Genomic DNA, 18,379 nt, shown 5'->3' on the forward strand with positions numbered 1-18,379 from the left:
CGGGCATGAGCTGTGGGTCTGGAGAACGCCCAGGACAGGCCACCCGTAAAATGAAAGGCCTTCCCCAGAGCCGGGGGGTGGACGTGTTGACTCTAGATGGCTTTTCCCAGGCCGGGATTGGGGACCACCCCACACCCCACTGCCGGCACTGTCCCGGGTCGAGGCAAGCGTTACGTGACGTTGCTGTGGGCATAAGGGAGAGCCCCTGCCCCCTCCCCCCACGCCCACAGGCGGGTGGACAGTTACTCCATTCCTCATTCTCACTTTCCAACACCACCACCAAGAGCACATCTCCTCCTTACCCTGGCAGTTAGCAGAAGGGGCAGACAGTGGAGCCTTTGGTTGAGAGGGACGTGTCCCTTCAAACGCACCAGCCGGCCAAGACAGTGCTCACTTCTGGGGCTTTGTGTCCACTGAGAAGGGGTGTGTGTGTGTGTGTGTGTGTGTGTGTGTGTGTGTGTGTGCTTGGCTGAGCAGAACTGTTTCTGTCTGGCCTTGGTGGGGATCCCTGGTGCCCACTCCAGGACTCCAATTCAGCAAGGCTCATGGACGCTGCCCACGCAGGTGACAGCCACCTTAACTCTTCCACGGTAGGCTCCAGCAAGCACCTGGCGGTCCCAGCTCTGCCACTCGCTTGCCCGTTAGGTTTCTCCTGTAAGTCCTTCCTCCCATGGGGTCTCGCTCACAAACTGGGGGCACACAGTAAAAGGCAGTAAAAGCCAGCCAGTAAACAAGTTGTTTGACCAGCACTGAGGGGGTTTGTGAATTTAAAAAAAAAAAAAAGTTTTAATTACATCAATGGGAAACTTTTGAAAACCAAGAGATCGCACATCCGTATCCTCATTTTCGACATTTCTTTAAAAAGCTGAAGATGTGAGGCGCCTGGGTGGTTCCGTCGGTTAAGCGTCCGACTTCGGCTCAGGTCATGATCTCATGGTTCGTGAGTTCGAGCCCCGTGTCGGGTTCTGTGCTGACAGCTCAGAGCCTGGAGCCTGCTTCGGGTTCTGTGTCTTGCTCTCTCTCTGCCCCTTCCCTGCTCGTGCTCTGTCTCTCTCTGTCTCTCAATAGCAAATAAACGTTAAAAAACTTTATTTAAAAAAAAGAAGCTTATGATGTGGCCTTTTTTACCAGTTATTTCCAAATTAGAAATAATTTACCAGTTATTTCCAAATTAGAAATCCAATTTTTACCAGTTATTTCCAAATTAGAAATCTACTGCCATCAATAGTGGCTGGATTTAAACAAGGGCATCCTGTCTTCATTCCCCACCATCCACCCACTTTCTGTTGTCTGAAACTGAATCAGTTAATATTTGTTTGGGCTACATGCAACCAAAACCCAAAGTAGATGCTTCTTAAACTAGATCAAAGGTTATTCTTCTTTTTCCTGAGAGGCCGTGTAGCCTGTCCAGAGCATGGGGGGTGTTCCATGGTGTCAGGGGCTCAGGCTGCTTCACTCCTGAAGCTCCCCTGTGACTGGCTTCCATTCTCAAGGTCGCCTCCAAGTCCAAGAAGGCTGCTCCAGCTCCAGCTCTTGGGAGCACATTCCAGCCAGGAGGACCAGGAAGGGGAAAGAGAAGGACACGCCCCCTCCCGAGGATCCTTCAGGAAGTTGTAGGTAGTACCTCTATTTGCATTTAAAGCCCATTGGCCAGAATGGAGTCACATGGCCAGCTGAGCCACTGCTTCAGGGGTGGCTGGGAAATGTAGTCTTTATTTCAGGCAGCCATGCGTTCAGCTGTCAGGGGTTCTCTTACCATGAAAAGCGAGTAGCTGTTAACTTCCTTACACGGAAGGTAAGCCCGTGAAGAGGACACTTTGTCTTTGACTTTGTCTCTGAGCTTCTGTTACTTCATTGGTAATTTGCATACTGTCCTTCATCTTGTAAAGTCCGTCCAAGGAAGTCACAAGGAGACGATGGATGGAGCCGTGCCTAGCAAAATTTGTGGCGCTGGGTGTCAGTGCAGTGATTTCCAATCACATTCGTTCTTCCCCCCAGATGCCCACACGGCTCACTCACTCCCGTCCTTTGGTCTCTGCTCAAGTGTCCCCTCCCCCGACCACCCTGCAGTTGAACACTTAAAACGTAAGCTCCAACCTCCGCCCCCAGCACTCTTTCTCGCTGCCCGTCTATTTCACGCACATATCACCACCCACATGCTGCCTCTTTAATGGCTTTGTCTGTGGCCGGTCTCCCTCATCTGGGACTGGCCGGTCTCCCTCATCTGGGACGTCAGTACCACAAAGACAGTGGTTTTCGTCTGCATCGTCCACAGCTGCATCCCAGCACCTCCGTCAGGCCCTGACACGTAGTAGGTCCTCAGTAAAAACACATCGAGCGAGTGTACCAATGAACGGATACTTCTAGAATGTCCTCTGGGTGGGAGACACGGCGCTGGGGTGAGAGACCGAGCAGGGAACAAGATCCCTTCCAGTTTCCACATCCCCATGGCATCGGGCCTAAAGCCGCACACACTAAGATAAATACCTATTACCTTGGATGGGATCTCGGTGCCAGCAAGAGTCCGGGCGTTTTAATTTTGTTTTGACAAAGAGGCTGATGGGAGAGGCTGGCTGGCTCCACTGGCTCCCATCTGCCGGCAGCCCCAGGCGCCCTGGCCTGACCTTCCCCGCACTCAGCCCCACATGCTCAGGACAGTAAAACATAATTGGCCTGCCCTACTTTTTAAGAGAACCCAGATTGAAGGATTGGGTTTTTTGGTGGGCTGACCTGTTTAAGAGCCTTAAGAGGAGGCTGGGAGTTTCAATTTCCCCCCCCCGCCAAAGCAAGGCTGTTTTCAGCTCAGCTTTGACGAAACAGCAGGAATCGGGTTCGGCCCCGGGTCGCCCGTCAGCTGACCTGGATGGGCCAGGCCTCCTGCAAGGCCCCAGGCCTGGCTGCAGGTTTTCGGGGAAAGTTAAGGCTTTCTTCACTCAACCGGAGTAATTGGTCCTGCTCTGAAGCGACCCCCGGGGCCATCCCGGAGGAGAAGGGGAGCTGCGGGCCACTGTCTCGCGTTTCATCCTCCTGCTGGACACTTGGGGCCCCACACACCTGCCGTTCCGCCCCAGCTCTTACAGACATTAGCCGCACACCTTAGACAAGTTGCTTGGCCTCTCTGGGCCTCAGTGTCCTGATCCGCTAAGCGGTTCGTCATTTGATCGCGCGGGGCGGCTGCAGGGACTAAATGAAAGAATTTCGGCTGGCTGCTGTGTCCATCTCAGACCCCGGAGAATATGTCCCCCAGTCATCTCCCTGTAGGAGGCTGGGCTGCTTGATGGTCGCCCTGGAGGGCCGACGAGGCTTCTGTGAATTGCAGGGCTTTGGTGCGCCGCCCGCCTGCCCGTCTAGGGGTCAACAACCATGTCTTTGAGCCTCTTTTCTGATCCCTTGTTCAAACTGTGGTTGAAGAGATCGGCCTCGGGGCCACTCCGGTCCCGTATTGGAGGGGGTCTGCGCAGGTTTGTCTCCGCGCCCCCCCCCCGGCCCTGACCTTGCAGAAGCCTATATCACTCTCACCTCTAACAGCGATGAGCGTGGGGGTTCGGGGCCTCACCTCTGGGGCCCAGCTGCCGGGACACGGGCCCCATCTCTGACATCGTCTGGCCGAGTGGGCACCAACACGTTCCAAACAGCATCCCCATGCCTTGGTTTCCTCGTCTGTGAAATCGGCATGATGGCACGAATACCCGCCTCGTGGGATGGTTGTGAGGATTGGGTTTTACAGATGGGGAAACCGAGGCACAGACAATGACTTGTCCCGGGTCACTCAACTCAATGAACCACTGGTGTGCAGGGACGAGGCATGCACCGTTCCCTAGAACCCTTGGTCCAGCGGTCCAGTCCCGCCCCTGCACACAGCGGGGGTCGGCTGTGTTCACCGAACAAGACCAGAGTGATCACTGGTGCCAGGAAGTGTGGGGAGCCCGAGAAAGGCCGCGTCCCACGCCTTCCTGCTCCTGCTGAAGGCAAGCTCGATCCTAAGGGGCTTGGGGGTCTCACCACCGCCCAGCAGGGAGGCAGAAATTTCTGTTAAAAAGCAAAGCATTCACGGGGCGCCTGGGGGGCTCGGTCGGTTGAGCGTCCGACTTCGGCTCAGGTCATGATCTCGCGGTCCGTGGGTTCGAGCCCCGCGTCGGGCTCTGTGCTGACAGCTCAGAGCCTGGAGCCTGCTTCGGATTCTGTGTCTCCCTCTCTCTCTCTGACCCTCCCCCGTTCATGCTATGTCTCTCTCTGTCTCAGAAATAAATAAACATTAAAAAAATTTTTTTATTAAAATAAAAAATAGGGGCGCCTGGGTGGCGCAGTCGGTTAAGCGTCCGACTTCAGCCAGGTCACGATCTCGCGGTCTGTGAGTTCGAGCCCCGCGTCAGGCTCTGGGCTGATGGCTCGGAGCCTGGAGCCGGCTTCGGATTCTGTGTCTCCCTCTCTCTCTGACCCTCCCCCGTTCATGCTATGTCTCTCTCTGTCTCAGAAATAAATAAACATTAAAAAAAAAAAGAAAGCAAAGCATTCACAGGGACAGAAAGGGGACAGCGGGCGCAGACATGTGGCACCAGCCTTTCCGCCTCCCATCTAGCTGCTCACCACCCAGTTTCCTTTGTCTGGGTTCCTTTTGGCCCACTGCCTGCTTTCTGGTTCCCCACCGTCCAATGTCTTTCCAGGCGGCACCTACCCCACACCCTGTGCCTGCCGGGCCTGGGGTGGGGCACGGGGTGAAGCGGACAGAAGCATCGCCCTGAACCTTTGGCCCCTCCCGCCCTTGCCTGCCTCCCCACCCAGACCCTGAGCTGAGCCCTGACCGTGAGAAATGGATCAATCAGGACTTGGAGGAGGAAGAGGTTTCCATGGCAGCAGCTAGAGGCTGGGGATGAGAGGCCAGGAGAGGAAGGGGAGGGGGAGGAGAGAGGGAGGGTCAGAAGGGGAGGCCCGGGGAGGGGGAGGTGGCAGACCAGAGAGTCAGGACAATGGGGTCCACAGAGCGGGAGTAGGGGTGGGAGTGGGCTGAACGGGGTGGGAGAGGCCGGGATGGATGGCGCAGCGACCCCCACCTTCCACCGACCGGGGGTCAAGGAGGCCAGAGCAGCAACGGCCAGTGAGCCCCCATCTGTCATCATCCAGGGTCCCAGGTACTCACTTCCCAGGGTCTGGGTAGTCTAAGGATCCCAGGCGAGGCTCTGAGGTTTTTCCTTTGCGAATGCATCGTGGGAGGATAAAATCTGATTTCTGAGAGGTGTTTTCGCACCTCGGAAACAGGTCACTTGCCGTGTGGCACCTGGGAAGTCACAGCGGCCATCCTTGGAGCACTCTTCTGGGCAAGGGTGAGGGGCCTTCCCCAGAGACCTCATATGAGCCTCAGAACAAAGGCTCCCCCGGATCCAGAAGAGGGTAGTGACCTGTCTGAGGTCATGCGCCCCTAGGAGCTTGAGCCAGATTGGCATGAGCGCCCAGCACCTTCCAGTCCAGGAGGAAAGGGAATGAAAGGCTAGAATGTAGGGGGGGGTGCAGCTCAGGGGGAGAGCAGAGGAAGATTAACAATGGAGGGGCCGCCTGGGGCCTCACCTGGGGGCTCACCCTTCACCGCCCACTGCCTGGCCAGACCCCTGCAGCGCTGGGGCCCCAGTTAAACCTCCTTAACTGCTCAGGGGCCGGGATTGCCAACCCACAAAGTCTGGGGCCAGGCAGGGCCTGAGGTGGGTCCTCCAGGCTCCTTGGACTGGGGAGGCGAGCTGGGGGCAGGGCCGAAGGGGGCTGGCATGTTCTGGAACTCCTCCTCCCCCCACCCTTTGCCCTGCTTCCCCATTATCCCTCCCTCCCAGCCAGCAATTTGATTGGGAGCCACAGATGTTTTGCACCCACTGAGCAGTTTTATGATGGAAACCATTTTCGGATTGAAAGGGGGATAGAAATCGCTAATGGCTTTTCAAAGGCCCCAGAAAGAAAAAAAAAAAAAAAAAGAGTTCAGGCAGTTTCTGGAAAGAAAGGGGAAAAACACACAAGGAAGAAGGTAATGAAACTCTCAGTGCTGAGGGAGGGGCTTGGCCCTTAGCGAAGGGGCTTTTCCGGCAGTCCCAACACCCCCCTCCTCCCCCCCCCCCCCCGCCCCCGCTGCCTCCCTCTCCTTAACCCACCCCTGCCCCCTGGTCCCTGGGCCTCCCCCATTCAAGACAGCCTGTTCGCCCCTAATTGGTGCCGGCCCTAATGTTCTCAGGTAAGCCCACCACGTTGAGGCTGGACAAAGCCTTGACTGGCTCCCCAGCTGGGGAATGGCCGGAAGGTGGGGGCGGGGTGCTGTGGGCTTCCAGCCCCCAAACAGCAATTCTGACTCTTGTCCTTCTCCTGCTTGCTTGGGGGCAGGAGAAGTTGGCCCCAAACTCTCCAGCTTTGTGGTACGAAAAGAGCCCCGGGTATTTCAGGCTCGTTGAGCCCCCGACTCACTGAGGCTTCTGGCTGGGAGCGGCCGTGGCTCCAGAGCCGATCCTCTGGGCCCATGCCAGGGGTCTGTAACGCTCTCACAATCCTCAAGGCACGCTGCAGAGGGGCCACCTGTGGCCCGTCTCCCTCCCGGGTCCCTCTTGGATCAGCAGGCACAGGCAGCCTGGCCTCTCCATCCTTGATCCGCTGCTGACTGCTGTCTGGCCCGGGGCGGGTGTCTCGTCTGTCTTTAGTTTTCTCGTGTATCAAATATAAGGCCACCAGCAGCCTGATTTGCCTGGAGCTGAAGGACTGCTGGGACGTGGGTATTTCCGTGCTAAAAGGGGAGAGTCTTAGACGTAGCAGGGCTAGCTGGTCGCCCTGGTGAAGACCAGGATGCACTGGGAAATCTGGAGCAAAAGTCCCAGGCTCCTCCTCGTATACCCTGTGCCCACGGGACACGTCCCACCGCGTAAGGGAGGAGAGTCTCCTTCCTCCACCGGCGCCTCTGCCGGTGAAGTCCCTGTGGCTCCACACCTGCCCAGGGCAAACGTCTCCCCAGTCCGCTCCTCTCGAGGGCTCGCTGGAGGAGAAACTCCAGGAATGGACCAAAAGGAGGCGAGGGAGTGGTTTCTGGGTTTCAGAATGTTCCATTCCCATCCCACTGGGGCTGAAACGTCTCTCTCCACGGGCAGCTTCCCCGGGGAATGTATTCATGACAGGTGGCTCGGGTCTTACCACTTTAGGTGACATTAGCCGAGTTCCCGCCGAGTGGAAGGAGACACAACTTGGCCTTGATCTCAGCCTACGGTCTGGGTTCCACTTTCCAGGGCGAGCTTGAGTTTAGACTCCCCTGCAGGGGGCCAGGAAAGCTTGAGAATTTGTCATCTCGGAAGCGGGAGGACAGGGAGCAGGTGCAGGATGTGGTCCGGGAGGGCAGAATGAGGGGGACAGAGGCCATGCTCTGTGTGTGGCCAGCTTTGTGGCAGCCCCCATGGGTTGTTTTTTTTTTTAAGTTTATTTGTATTTTAGAGCAGAGAGAGTGTGCAAGGTGGGGGGGGGCAGAGAGAGAGAGAGAGAGAGAGAGAGAGAGAGGGAATCCCAAGCAGGCTCAGCACTGTCAGCACAGAACCCAACGAGGGGCTTAAACTCACGACCATGACATCATGATCTGAGCCAAAATCAAGAGCCGGATGCTTAACCAACTGAGCCACCCAGGTGCCCCTTGGTGGTTTAAAGGACCCACGTAGAGGGGCAAAATCTCTCCTCAAATAATGTCTACTCAACAGTACTCACTAACAGACACACAGGTGTGCGTCTGACCTTCCAAACTCTAGGTTCTGGCATTTGGGGTTTGGTGGAACCGATGGAAGGGACCACCCAGTGTGTCTGGTGGGGGAGGGTAAGATCAAACAGACGGATGGACCTACTGGGGTTGGAGAAGGACCGAGAACCTGAGACTTGGGGTTTGCTGGCCAGTAGCAACAGGGTCCCCTAAGAGCTTGTTGGAAATTCTGAGGCCCGGCGCACACCTACCAGAATCTGCATTTGAGCCAGACCCCCGGGGAGTCTTGAGTACGTTCGAGTTTGAGGCCTGTGCCCCCGCACCCTCCCAGAGTCTCCGTAGAGGATCCCATCTCAAGACAAGGCGCTTTCTCGCCTGTCCCTGGCCGCTTTCCCGGGTCTGCCGGTTTCCTCAAACGCTACCCCACCCGCTGGTAGCCAGTCCATTTCCTCGCACTGAGGGGTTCACGCAGCCACCCGGGGTGGCGAAGGAAAATCCAGAAGCAGCAAGAGCAGCTGGGAAGGGGGAGCAGCTGGGGCTGGGGCTGAGCAGGTGCTCACCTGGGCCACTGGGCCAAACCGACGGACCTGAGCTGCCCTCGGGCTCCCAGCCAGGCTCTGCAAATTGCACAGGTGCGAGGGAGGGGGCCTGGGCCCATCCCTGCTCTCCCCCACCGCCCCTGCCCTTTTCCAGAGAGCAGCAAACCTTTTCCAAGTGTCTTACTAGCAAACATCCCAGTATAGCCCCATGGCTGCCAGAGACTTTATGGCCATTTTTATTAGTCCTGCCTCGCAGTGGGCATTCTACAACAGTTGCCCCAGCATTGCAGGGGCACGGCCCTGAACTTGGAGAGTAAGCAGGTGTCTGAGGGAGGGAGAGAAAAGGTCTGGACCTCAGGGGCTGTGCAGCCAATGGGGGAAGCGTGGCAGATGTGCGAACAGTGAAACTTTATTACTTCCCACTCGAGATCTTTCCAGCAGGGGTGACAGAGAGCAGCGCTGAGGCAGGCGCTAGGCTAATCAGATTGCAGGGGGGGGTGTTTAACCTACTTGCAAGAAGGAAGTATCTCCCGGCTCCTCAGAAGCTCCGTTTCCATGCAGACAATGGCTACACAAATGAAAAGGTTCTCTCCTCTCTTCATTAAAGCAAAGCCTCAAAGGACCAATCGCTACCTGAATCTGCTCCATTAGCCCAGAATGAGGCACTGTGTATATAAATGAAGACATCTGAATTACAAAATGCTTTTTAAATAGGGTGGATTATAAAAGTTTGGTCCTGACAAGTCTTCTTATTTAATTGGGGAGTTTTGGCGAGAGGCCACACACTCCTTTCCCTCCCTCCCCCCAACTCCCTCCCGTCCCTCCTTCCTCTCTGGGTCCAGATCAGGGAGGGTGTCAGTGTCACTGAGTTTGGACTTGATGCTCCAGTGGATGGAAGCCAGGGGAAGGTTCGAAGTCGGAAAAGGACCCGCCAGAGCTCGCTGTGTGATAAGGTCACTCTGGCAGCAGGGTAGGGAGGGGATGGCCTGGAGAAGCCTCGGGCAGCGAGAGCTGGCAGAAGCGTGGACAGGTGGAAAGGTTCCGGGCAGAGCAGCACCGGCAGAATGGAGAGAAGGAAACGACCGGGTGTCTGTGACCTGCCCTGTAACCAACCCCCCTCGCCTGAGAGATTAGAGCAAGAGAGGGCCAGAAGCACCTGCACAAATGCCATGCATACTTTTCTCAGAGAAAACCAATTGACCAGAAATCCTAGGAAATGTGAGTTACAGTAACAGCTCATCGGTGGTTGCCTGGGGCTGGGCAGCTGGGGGGTTACGCACGGACACAGGGAGACTTTGGGGGGTGCTAGAGCTGTTCCTTATCTTGATTGTGCGAGTGCTTTCAATGGTGTCCACATAGGTCAAAACCCATCGAATATGTAGCCTTTGTACAACTTATTGTTTGTCAATTATACCACAAATCTTTTCTTTAATTTCTTTAATGTTTATTTATTTTTGAGAGAGAGAGAGAGAGCACGTGAGCAGGGGAGGGGCAGAGAGAGAGGGAGACACAGAATCCGAAGCCGGCTCCGGGCTCTGAGCCGTCAGCACAGAGCCCGACACGGGGCTCGAACCCACGGACCGTGAGATCATGACCTGAGCCGAAGTCGGACACTTAAATGACTGAGCCACCCCGGGCGCCCCTAAACCACAATGAATCTATAAATGAAAACAAATATTTTTTAAGAGGCACAGATCCCAGGAACCTGTAGTACAGGGACAACCTAACCTGACATGCTGCTCTACCCCTAGGACGTGGCGAGGTGAGACTGATGTTTCTCATGATGACCTTGATCCTAGGGCAGCTGCATTAATGTCCAGCGCTCTTCTTCCAAGAAGCAGGGAGGCATAGGTGCAGGCTGGATGGAAAGGATGTTGTTACAGTGTTGCTGTTGAAAACGGTGGCCGTGTATGCCCTGCTTCGTACTCGACACCGCAAACCGTGCCTGGGATCTGGGAGGCACTTAATAATTTGTTTAAAAATTTAATCATTTGGGGCACCCGCGTGGCTCAGTTGGTTAAGCATCTGACGCTTGATCCCCGCCACGGTTCGTGAGTTTGGGCCCTGCATCGGGCTCTGTGCTGACAGTGCAGAGCCTGCCTGGGACTCTCTCCCTCTCCCTCTCTCTCTGCCCCTCCCCTGCTCGCTCCCTCTCTCCCTCAAGATAAATAAATACACTTTAAAAATGTAATCATTTAACGGTGGAGGGGGAAGAATCTGACAAGCGCCTGCCACCCACCAGGCTCTGCTCTAAGTATACTTGGGTCCAGCTCGTTCATTCAGGCTTCCTTTTGCTGTCAGCCAAAGTCCCTCGCCCGACCACATGATTCCCCAGCGATACAGGACGGGGAAACTCGGAGATGCATTCGGATTGCTCCCAGTCCTGCCCCCTGTTCCACGTCCACCACCTCCATTCTGTGAGAATCTGGGATTCTTCCCAGTGGAGAGACAAAGCGCGCAAAGGAGAGGCGAGCGGAGGCTGTGAAGTCGGGTCAGGTGTGGAGAATGTGAGCACAACTTGTTCAGGGAGCCGCCGTCAGCGGAATTAAGGGGCCCACTGGAAGCTGGAGGGAGGGAATTTAGGGAAATAAAAGGCCGTCCTGTTCCTCCCAGCAGGGAGGAAGCAGATGGTTCTCGTTACCTGGAGAGTGGTAGGGCCCAGAATAGAAACGCACTGAAGAGCCGTGGAGGCGAATCCTGGCAACCAAGGAGCCTGGATTCACCTGCCAGTTGGTAAAGGAAGATCCGAGGAGCAGCCGGGGGCGGGGCGATGGGGCCCGAAGACACGTCTTCAGCTCTTGCTTCCAAATCATGGCACCCACCTGCTTACTCTCTGTTACCTCTTGGGTGGGTGCCTCAGTTTCCTCATCTGTACAAGGTAGGGACGATAAGATGATGATGGCTCTCTAGTATATTTGGGCATACTTTGTGTACTGCGTGACAGCAAGGTCCCGTCGAGGATTCGGTAAGATGCGGAAAAAGGCTGAGCATAACTCCTCTCGGGAGAAAATTACCCTGTGATCCCACAAGACCGGTATGATCACACCCATTTATCAGATGGAGAAATCCAAGCTCAGAGAAGCCAAACGAGCTTGTCCAACCTCACACAGCTAGTTGGGTGCAGAGCCCAGACTAGTCCGAGGGCACCCACCTCCTGGCCTAGACTGCTTCCGCCGCCTTCATCCGTACGGTGGCTCTTCCCTGAGCACCCACCGCGTGGCCAGGCTCACGTTCAAGGAGCTTCTATGCTTCCCTGGGAGGGAGGACAGACAGGTAACAATGTAGCGTGTTGTGGACAGGTAGGTGCCCCCAGGCATGCAGCCTTGGCACAGGGAGCAGGCAGTCAGGGCAGCCTGCCTGGAAGAGGTGGCATTCGATGTAGAACCTGAGGATTGCGGTACGTAGTGATTCTAGTCCATTGGTCTCTCGCGCCGTGTCAGCTCTGAGCTAAACCCAACTCTCTGATGGGGTGAGATCACAGGTGGGGAAAGTCAGACCCACCTGCTGGGCTTTGAAAGACGGCTAGAGGCTTGCCATGTGGCCAAGAGAGGAAGACGGGTCCAAGCAGAGGGAACAGCCCAGGCAAAGGCGGGGGAGCAGGAACCAAGTCCTTGGCATCTCTGCATCGGCCGCTCGGCCCCTAGGCTCGGCACGAGGCATGACACACAGTAGGTGCACATACTCGTGCTAGCCCTCGGCCCGACCCAGGGACCAGCCCTTGCATGGCCTAACCCGAACTCCGGCGGCCCCCGGGGACAGCCAGCGGGGCCCCCACTATCTGGGTCTCCAGTTTCTCAAAAACACAATTACATGGCTTTCGAAGCTGCTGTCAGTGTTGGTAAACTCCAGCCGCTAAACTGCATTACACTGATTTTGCCAGAAACCTTTGCAGTTATTAATAGTTTATTGATCGGAGCCCAACGCTGATGAGAGTTGGTGTTCTTACCCCAGCCCCCTCGGGGCCCCGCTATCTGTGCAAGGCCTTTTATGCAGCATGCAGATCAATGCCGCTCAAATCTGGGGAGAGGGCATCTCTGGGCTGCTTAATCCACTTTAGAAGGACGGCACTGAGCGCACAAGCTCAGATGAGGCGTTGGGTCCAAATCAAAGCAGCTCCCTGGAAGCCCTGGGGTCCGCAGGTAAGAATTAGACTCTGTGCCTGCTCTCCAGCACAGGGGGAGACGGGGTTCTCCGTGCTCGCCCCAGGCCACCCATTTACTGAATGTTGACTGAGTACCTACCATGATGGCAAGTGCCCCACGAGGCCGTGGGACATGCCGGCGACCCAGACAGGGGCACACCCTACCTTCGCAGAGCTTACCGTGCGTGGCAGGGGAGGAGGGTGATCGAGAGTCACAGAGGAAAGGCATCAAGTTACAGTTTGGACCAGTACTGCTGTATCAGTCAGCTGTTGCCGCATAACAAGCCATCCCAAGCCTGGATGGGCGTCAAGCAACAACCATGAATGATTGCTCATGAGTCGGGGTTGGCTAGGCTCACTGTTGAGTGTGACCTTGGCTGGAAAGGCTGGGCCAGCTGGGGTCTCTTTCCGTGTCTCCATGCGCTCTTGTCCACATCAGAGGCTTGTTCTCAGGAAGAAGCAGGGAAAGGGAGAGAGAGTGAAAGGGGGAGGTGGGGCTACAGAGAGAGAGAGAGAGAGAGTTCTTTTGAGACTTAGGCTTGGAATTTGTACACCGTCACTTCCGACCTTATGACCCGCAGGTCATAAGGCCAAGGATAGGGAAAGAGACTCCACTCCTAGGTAGGAGAAACTATCGAGGCTGTTTGCAAGAGGCATGGATGCAGGGAGGCTATTAATCAGGGCCACCAATGCCACCAATTCCCCACACCCACCTGGTCCGGGTGGTGGCTAAGAAAGCGACCGTTCCTTTGTAATCGGAAGGATGCAGCCAGGGAAAGAAAATGAAGCAGCCCCAGGAAGAGAGAACATTGCAAGCGAAAGCACTGAATCAAACAAGGCACTGGGCTAAATGCACCTGTAAGGGTCACCTCTGAGGGGTCCTGGATGGGAACCTGGAACGGAAAAAGGACATTAGTGGAAAAACTGGGGAAACCCGGAAGGAGTCTGGGCTTGAGGTAACAGTGATGTATCAGTGTTGGTTTCTTAGTCTGACAGCTGTACCGTGGTCTTGGAACAGGTTAACCATGGGGGAAATCGGGTGAGGGATGGGCGAGAATGCTCTATTGTCTGGGCAACTTTTGTGTAAATCTAAAACGATTCCAAAATTAAGTCTATTTTTTAAGAAGGCACTTGGCGCATGAGAGGAATGGAAAGACAGAAAGCCATCGTAGCTAGAGGAGGACGAGGCTAAGAGGTCGCTGGAGATGTGGCAGGAAGCAGCCACGCTGGCCTGGTTGGCCAAGATAAGGATTCCCGTCTTCATCTGAAGAGCCCAGAGAAGTCTCCCAAGGACTTTAGGCAGGGGAGTGCCATTAATTCCGTTTGCATTTGCAAAGATCTGGGTTCTACCCGCAGAACGGATCTGAGGAAGATTAGCAAAACCAGTTGGCCATCCGGCCCTCCTTCCAGGTGAACAAAGATGGTGGCCGTGGGGCTGGAGGGAGGTGGATACAATCCAGGGTGCATTTAGGAGATAGAGCAGGACCGGGACGTGCTCAAGTCCCTGAGTGGTGGCGGAGGTGGACGGTGGTGCCCAGCAGCAGGACCGGGACCCGCTGGGAGAGCTAAGGAGCCCCGTGAAGGACCACACGAGTCTGTAGAAACAGTCCCAAGTGGGAAGCCGCTTTCTTCACGAGGCGCCAGTCCAGGCGTCACGTCTTCGACCACCTGTGCTGTGTCATCTACATGAGTCGCCCACACACACCGCTTATGTTCCTGTCACCTGAGCGTGCCATCAGCGGAGCAATGGCCTAAACATGTCACCTGTGCTGCTGTCACATAAACGCATCTGCGTGTGTCCCCCACATGGCGGTTACCTGCGCGTCTCCACCTGCGTGCCCGCCATGTCACTGTTACCTTCTTACATCACCTGGGCGCCTGCCAGCTACGCGCGTCTCCTGAGCCTGTGTCTTTATGGGGCTGTCCCCTGAGCGTGTTGCCTGCACACAAGTCACTCAAGCAGGTCGGCCCTATAACTGATCCCTATGAGTGTCACCTAAATATGTCACTCCAGGCGACTGTGGCTCAGCACCAGTGCCCGTAGAGGGGCTGATTTTCCAGTCTAGCCGGGTTACAAACAAAGGAAATCGCTCCCAAGGGAAGACAGGCCCCCGCTGTTCCCATCGACGCGGTGCCCCCCTGAGCACGGAAGGGAGGGAAGGAGGGCAGCCTTCTCCCCGCAAAGTTTCCCTGGTGAGAAGCTCCTGTTCTCTCGGAGTCCTTTTATGACAGTCGGTAGACCAGATGTCAACCTCTGCGTATTCTATGTAAATGAAGGTGTTTATGCTAATGCGTGCTGGCTCAGAGCGGAGCCAGCAGCAGGAACCCAGGCTGAGAGCCCAGGTGTGGGGGGCAAGGTGCAGGGAGGTGGGGGACACTGAGTCAGGAGGGAACCGGAGCTCGGAGGCAAAGCTGGGGCGGGGGGGGGGGGGGGGGGGGGGCGTGGCAGCTGACATAAGGGAAGAAAGGGAATCTGAGGTTAGACTGCCCAGCAGAAGCAGATCGCAGCGGGCAGCTTCGCTGAGTGGGGTGGAAATGTGTCCACGAGGGGGTGGGAACAAAGAGTTGGATTGAAGGAACCCCCTTCTCGGGGGGGGGGGGGGGGGCGGGGGCGGGACCCACACCCAGAGCCTGTGCTCTTAGCCACCACCCTCGCCTTCCCCGGCCGGGGCCTCTCTGATCAGACCACGGGGCCAATTTGGTGGGTAGGGCGCCACGCTGGCCCTTTACTACGGCTGCCGTGACCGTGACCTTGACCGTGAGCGTCTTCCTGTGTCGTGCTGTGGTGCAAGGACCTCTGAGACGGAGACCCCGCTTCTTCTGAGGTGTGGCCAGAGAGGCTGTCCTTCGGCCGCATGATTAGGCCCAGAGAAGGTTGGCACTTGCCAGAGAACCCCCCAGGTTTCCCTGACCCAGCAGCGGGCGGCCTCCAGGTCAAGGCTCCCTCCTGACGACCTCAGGCAGGACCAGCTGCTCCCTGCTCTGTGCTCAGAGAGGCCCCCCCCTTTTCCACGTGCCTGGCAGTGCGGCTGCCTCCCTGCCTCCTTGTCCCCCAGGACAGGGGCTCCTTGGAGATGAGAAGTTGGCTGTGTTTCTTCTCAAGCCCCCAAGACTGGGCGTGAAGGGACAGCAAAGGCAGTGTGGGAAGAGGAATTCAAATTCCCATCCTGGCTCTTATGAGCCATATTGCTTGGGGGGGGCTACCCGTGCCCCCTCTGGAGCCTCAGTTTCCATGCTTATGAGACGGGAATGGCGATCCTCTGTGGAGGGCTGAGTGATGTGATGCCCTAGGGCAGTGTTGAGCCTGTACCACACGCCGGTCCTACTCGGGGCCCTCTAGGTGTGGGCACTGTTACCATCCGCCGTTCATGGAAGCACAGGTGTAACTCCGGCTGAACACAGCCCCCCACCCCCTTCACCTCCTGAAGAATAAAACACAGGGACTGGCATACAGTCGGTGCTCCATAAATGTTGCTGCTCCCCCCAGCATAGCGCATGAGCACCTGATCGATTCAGAAGCGTTTGTTGATCCGAGGCTGAACAGTGGGGTTTGGGGGTTGTTTTGGGGGGCTGCGCCTTCCAGCCCCGGACGATGGGGCCTCATCCTGTCCCTCTGCCTTCCCCCAGGCTGCCCGAAGTCCGCATCTCAGACAACGGTCCCTATGAGTGCCACGTGGGCATCTACGACCGCGCCACGAGAGAGAAGGTGGTCCTGGCATCAGGCAACATCTTCCTCAACGTCATGGGTGAGCACAGGGGCCCTGGCCCCGGGGTCCCAGCGAGGAGCTTTGCTCATGTGCGTGTGCACAGGGGGGCTGTCCTAGGAACGCTCTTCTTTCCCACTCCTGCCTCCGAGGGGAGAGGAGAGTGGCCTTGCCGAGGTGTGACAGGTGTGGCCTTACCACCCAAAGGTTTCCTCTCAGGAACCCCTTCTCCGACCTGCACTGATATACCCTGACCTCATGGACGCAGGGCTGTGGCTCGTCCCCAGATCCTCGTGGCCTGGGCACTTTGGAGGGGCACAACTGACACGTTGACTGGGACAATTGAGGGACTGAAGGAGGAATGAGGGCTTCCCGAGGGGCAGCAGACCCCAGCGTCCACTTCTGTAAGGCAGGGGTGGGATGCAGGCCTGATGGGTCATTCATGGACCCCCAGCTCTGGGCCCTGGGACCCCATGAGGACACGGGGGGGAAGAAGCTGGACACTGTGGGGGCACCTGTGGGAGTACCTTTCCAGGCGGAAGACAAGAGCCACGTTCATAGAAGTGCCTGTGGGGACGGTGCAGGGGGGTGAGGCCCCCCCCGCCCCCCCGCCCCAGGGACAGGACAATCTGGGAGCCTCCCTGGGGGAGGTGATACACACCTGCTATGGAGAATGATTCTGATGCTGGACCTCCTACGGCCTTTCCCAGGACATTGAAGCATCAAGTGACCAGTGAGAAAGTGGGTGTCGGGACTGGGTTTCGGGGTGTCCCGCCTTCTGACCCTGTGTCTGCCTCCATCTGCAACACGCGGATAGTAATGCCAGCGCCCGTCTCTGGGTGGCGCTGTCCACCACCCCAGCCTCGGTTTCTCCCCTTGTAAATCAAGGGCCTGGCTCCAAGCGGTCTCAGGAGCCCCTGCCAGTGCTGACGTTCTCGTCAGCCACACTCTCCGATTCTGCTGCCAGAATTCTAGGGACTCGGCCCTGATGCCGGGCCCCAGGGTTCTCTGATTTTCTTATCAAATGATATTTACCAGGGAAACAAAGCTTGTCGTACTCAGGCAATCAGTGAGAGCATAAAGGCCCCGTGGAAAGCCACAGCTTCTGGGGAAATGGAAAACCTCCAAAGGCCAGACCTCCAGAGGGACATTGATTCCCGTAGCGGCGGCACGTGGGGTGTTCTGGCTTCCTGGGGGATGGGCCGCGGCGGGGACGCGGCGACTCCCTGAAGGAGACGTCTTGGTGCTCAGCCCAGGGCTGGTCGCCCCGGGGAATCTGGTGAAGAACAAAACTCGGTTTGCACCGTCAAGGGGCCCCAGTCCGATGAGGGACATGCACGTAACCATTTATTTATCGGATGTTTATTGAGCACCTACTACGCGCTAGGTAATGGACACGCTCCTTCAATAGGACGAGGTCCTTGGGGAGCTGCATCCAGTGCGCGATGCAAACATAAAACGTGCATAGGTGCACACACAGGTGTGGAGGCACAGAGAGGGCAAACCACTTGCCTGAGGTCACCCAGCCAGGATCACAAAATCTTCCTGTGATAGCAGCTCGGTGCTGGGGCCAGAAGCCAGGCATCTGGACTCCCACACCCCCTTTTGCGCCCCTGAAAACAGGTGTAGATGCTCCAGGTGAGGCTTCTCTCTATGTGAGCAAGGACAGCATCCTCAAAAGCCACCTCCTCCAGGAGGCCTACGCTCCCTCCTTTGTTCACCAGAGCTCCTTGTGCAGGTGTACTCTCCCTCTATGGCCTCAGTTTCCCTCTCCTTATGGTGAGGGGGTGTAACCAGACGGTCCTCAGCGTCCTCCTAGCTCTGACATCCGTGAGTCTGTTACCCCGTCCGCTAAGCAAGCACCTGAGGCACAGAGAGACCTCGTGGGGCCGACCAGAACCGCACGGCGGGCCTGATGGTCCTGGCTGAGCAAGGCGGTATACTCCTGGCCAGCATGAGCCAGCTGAGAATCCTCTCCTCGGGTCTCACTGTCCGGGCAGCAGGGAACGGTGAACCTCTGGGGTCCTCTCGATGCAAGGTGGCAGCCATCTGGGATGGGACAGACAGATGATGTGATCCCAGTTACTGAACAGGAGGCTGAAGGCTGGCAGGGGTGGGGGGGGGGTGGGGGAGTGGGGACCCGGGAGGGGCAGGACCACGCAGTGGCTCCCAACCCAGGGAAAGGCTCTGACCCCTGGAAATTCAGGGTGTTCCCCGGGCGGGGTTCTTCCCGAAATAGCACTCACTCATCTTGGTCAGTCCTCTGACTGACCCACTGCTCAGAGGTCATTGTGCT

General features: G+C 56.8%; 1 protein-coding gene across 2 annotated transcripts in view; it reads left to right on the top strand.

Annotated features, from left to right (window-relative positions):
• Window positions 1–18,379, top strand: part of IGSF21 (immunoglobin superfamily member 21) — a 232,499-nt gene that overhangs the window by 180,169 nt on the left and 33,951 nt on the right. For both annotated transcript variants that reach the window (XM_042951724.1, XM_042951725.1), the window contains exon 4: window positions 16,007–16,125. In XM_042951724.1, the coding sequence (XP_042807658.1) occupies window positions 16,007–16,125 (119 nt within the window). The remainder of the gene's footprint in view (window positions 1–16,006; window positions 16,126–18,379) is intronic.

Source organism: Panthera leo, chromosome C1 (assembly GCF_018350215.1).
Source record: "Panthera leo isolate Ple1 chromosome C1, P.leo_Ple1_pat1.1, whole genome shotgun sequence".
Classification (NCBI taxonomy): Eukaryota; Metazoa; Chordata; class Mammalia; order Carnivora; family Felidae; genus Panthera; species Panthera leo.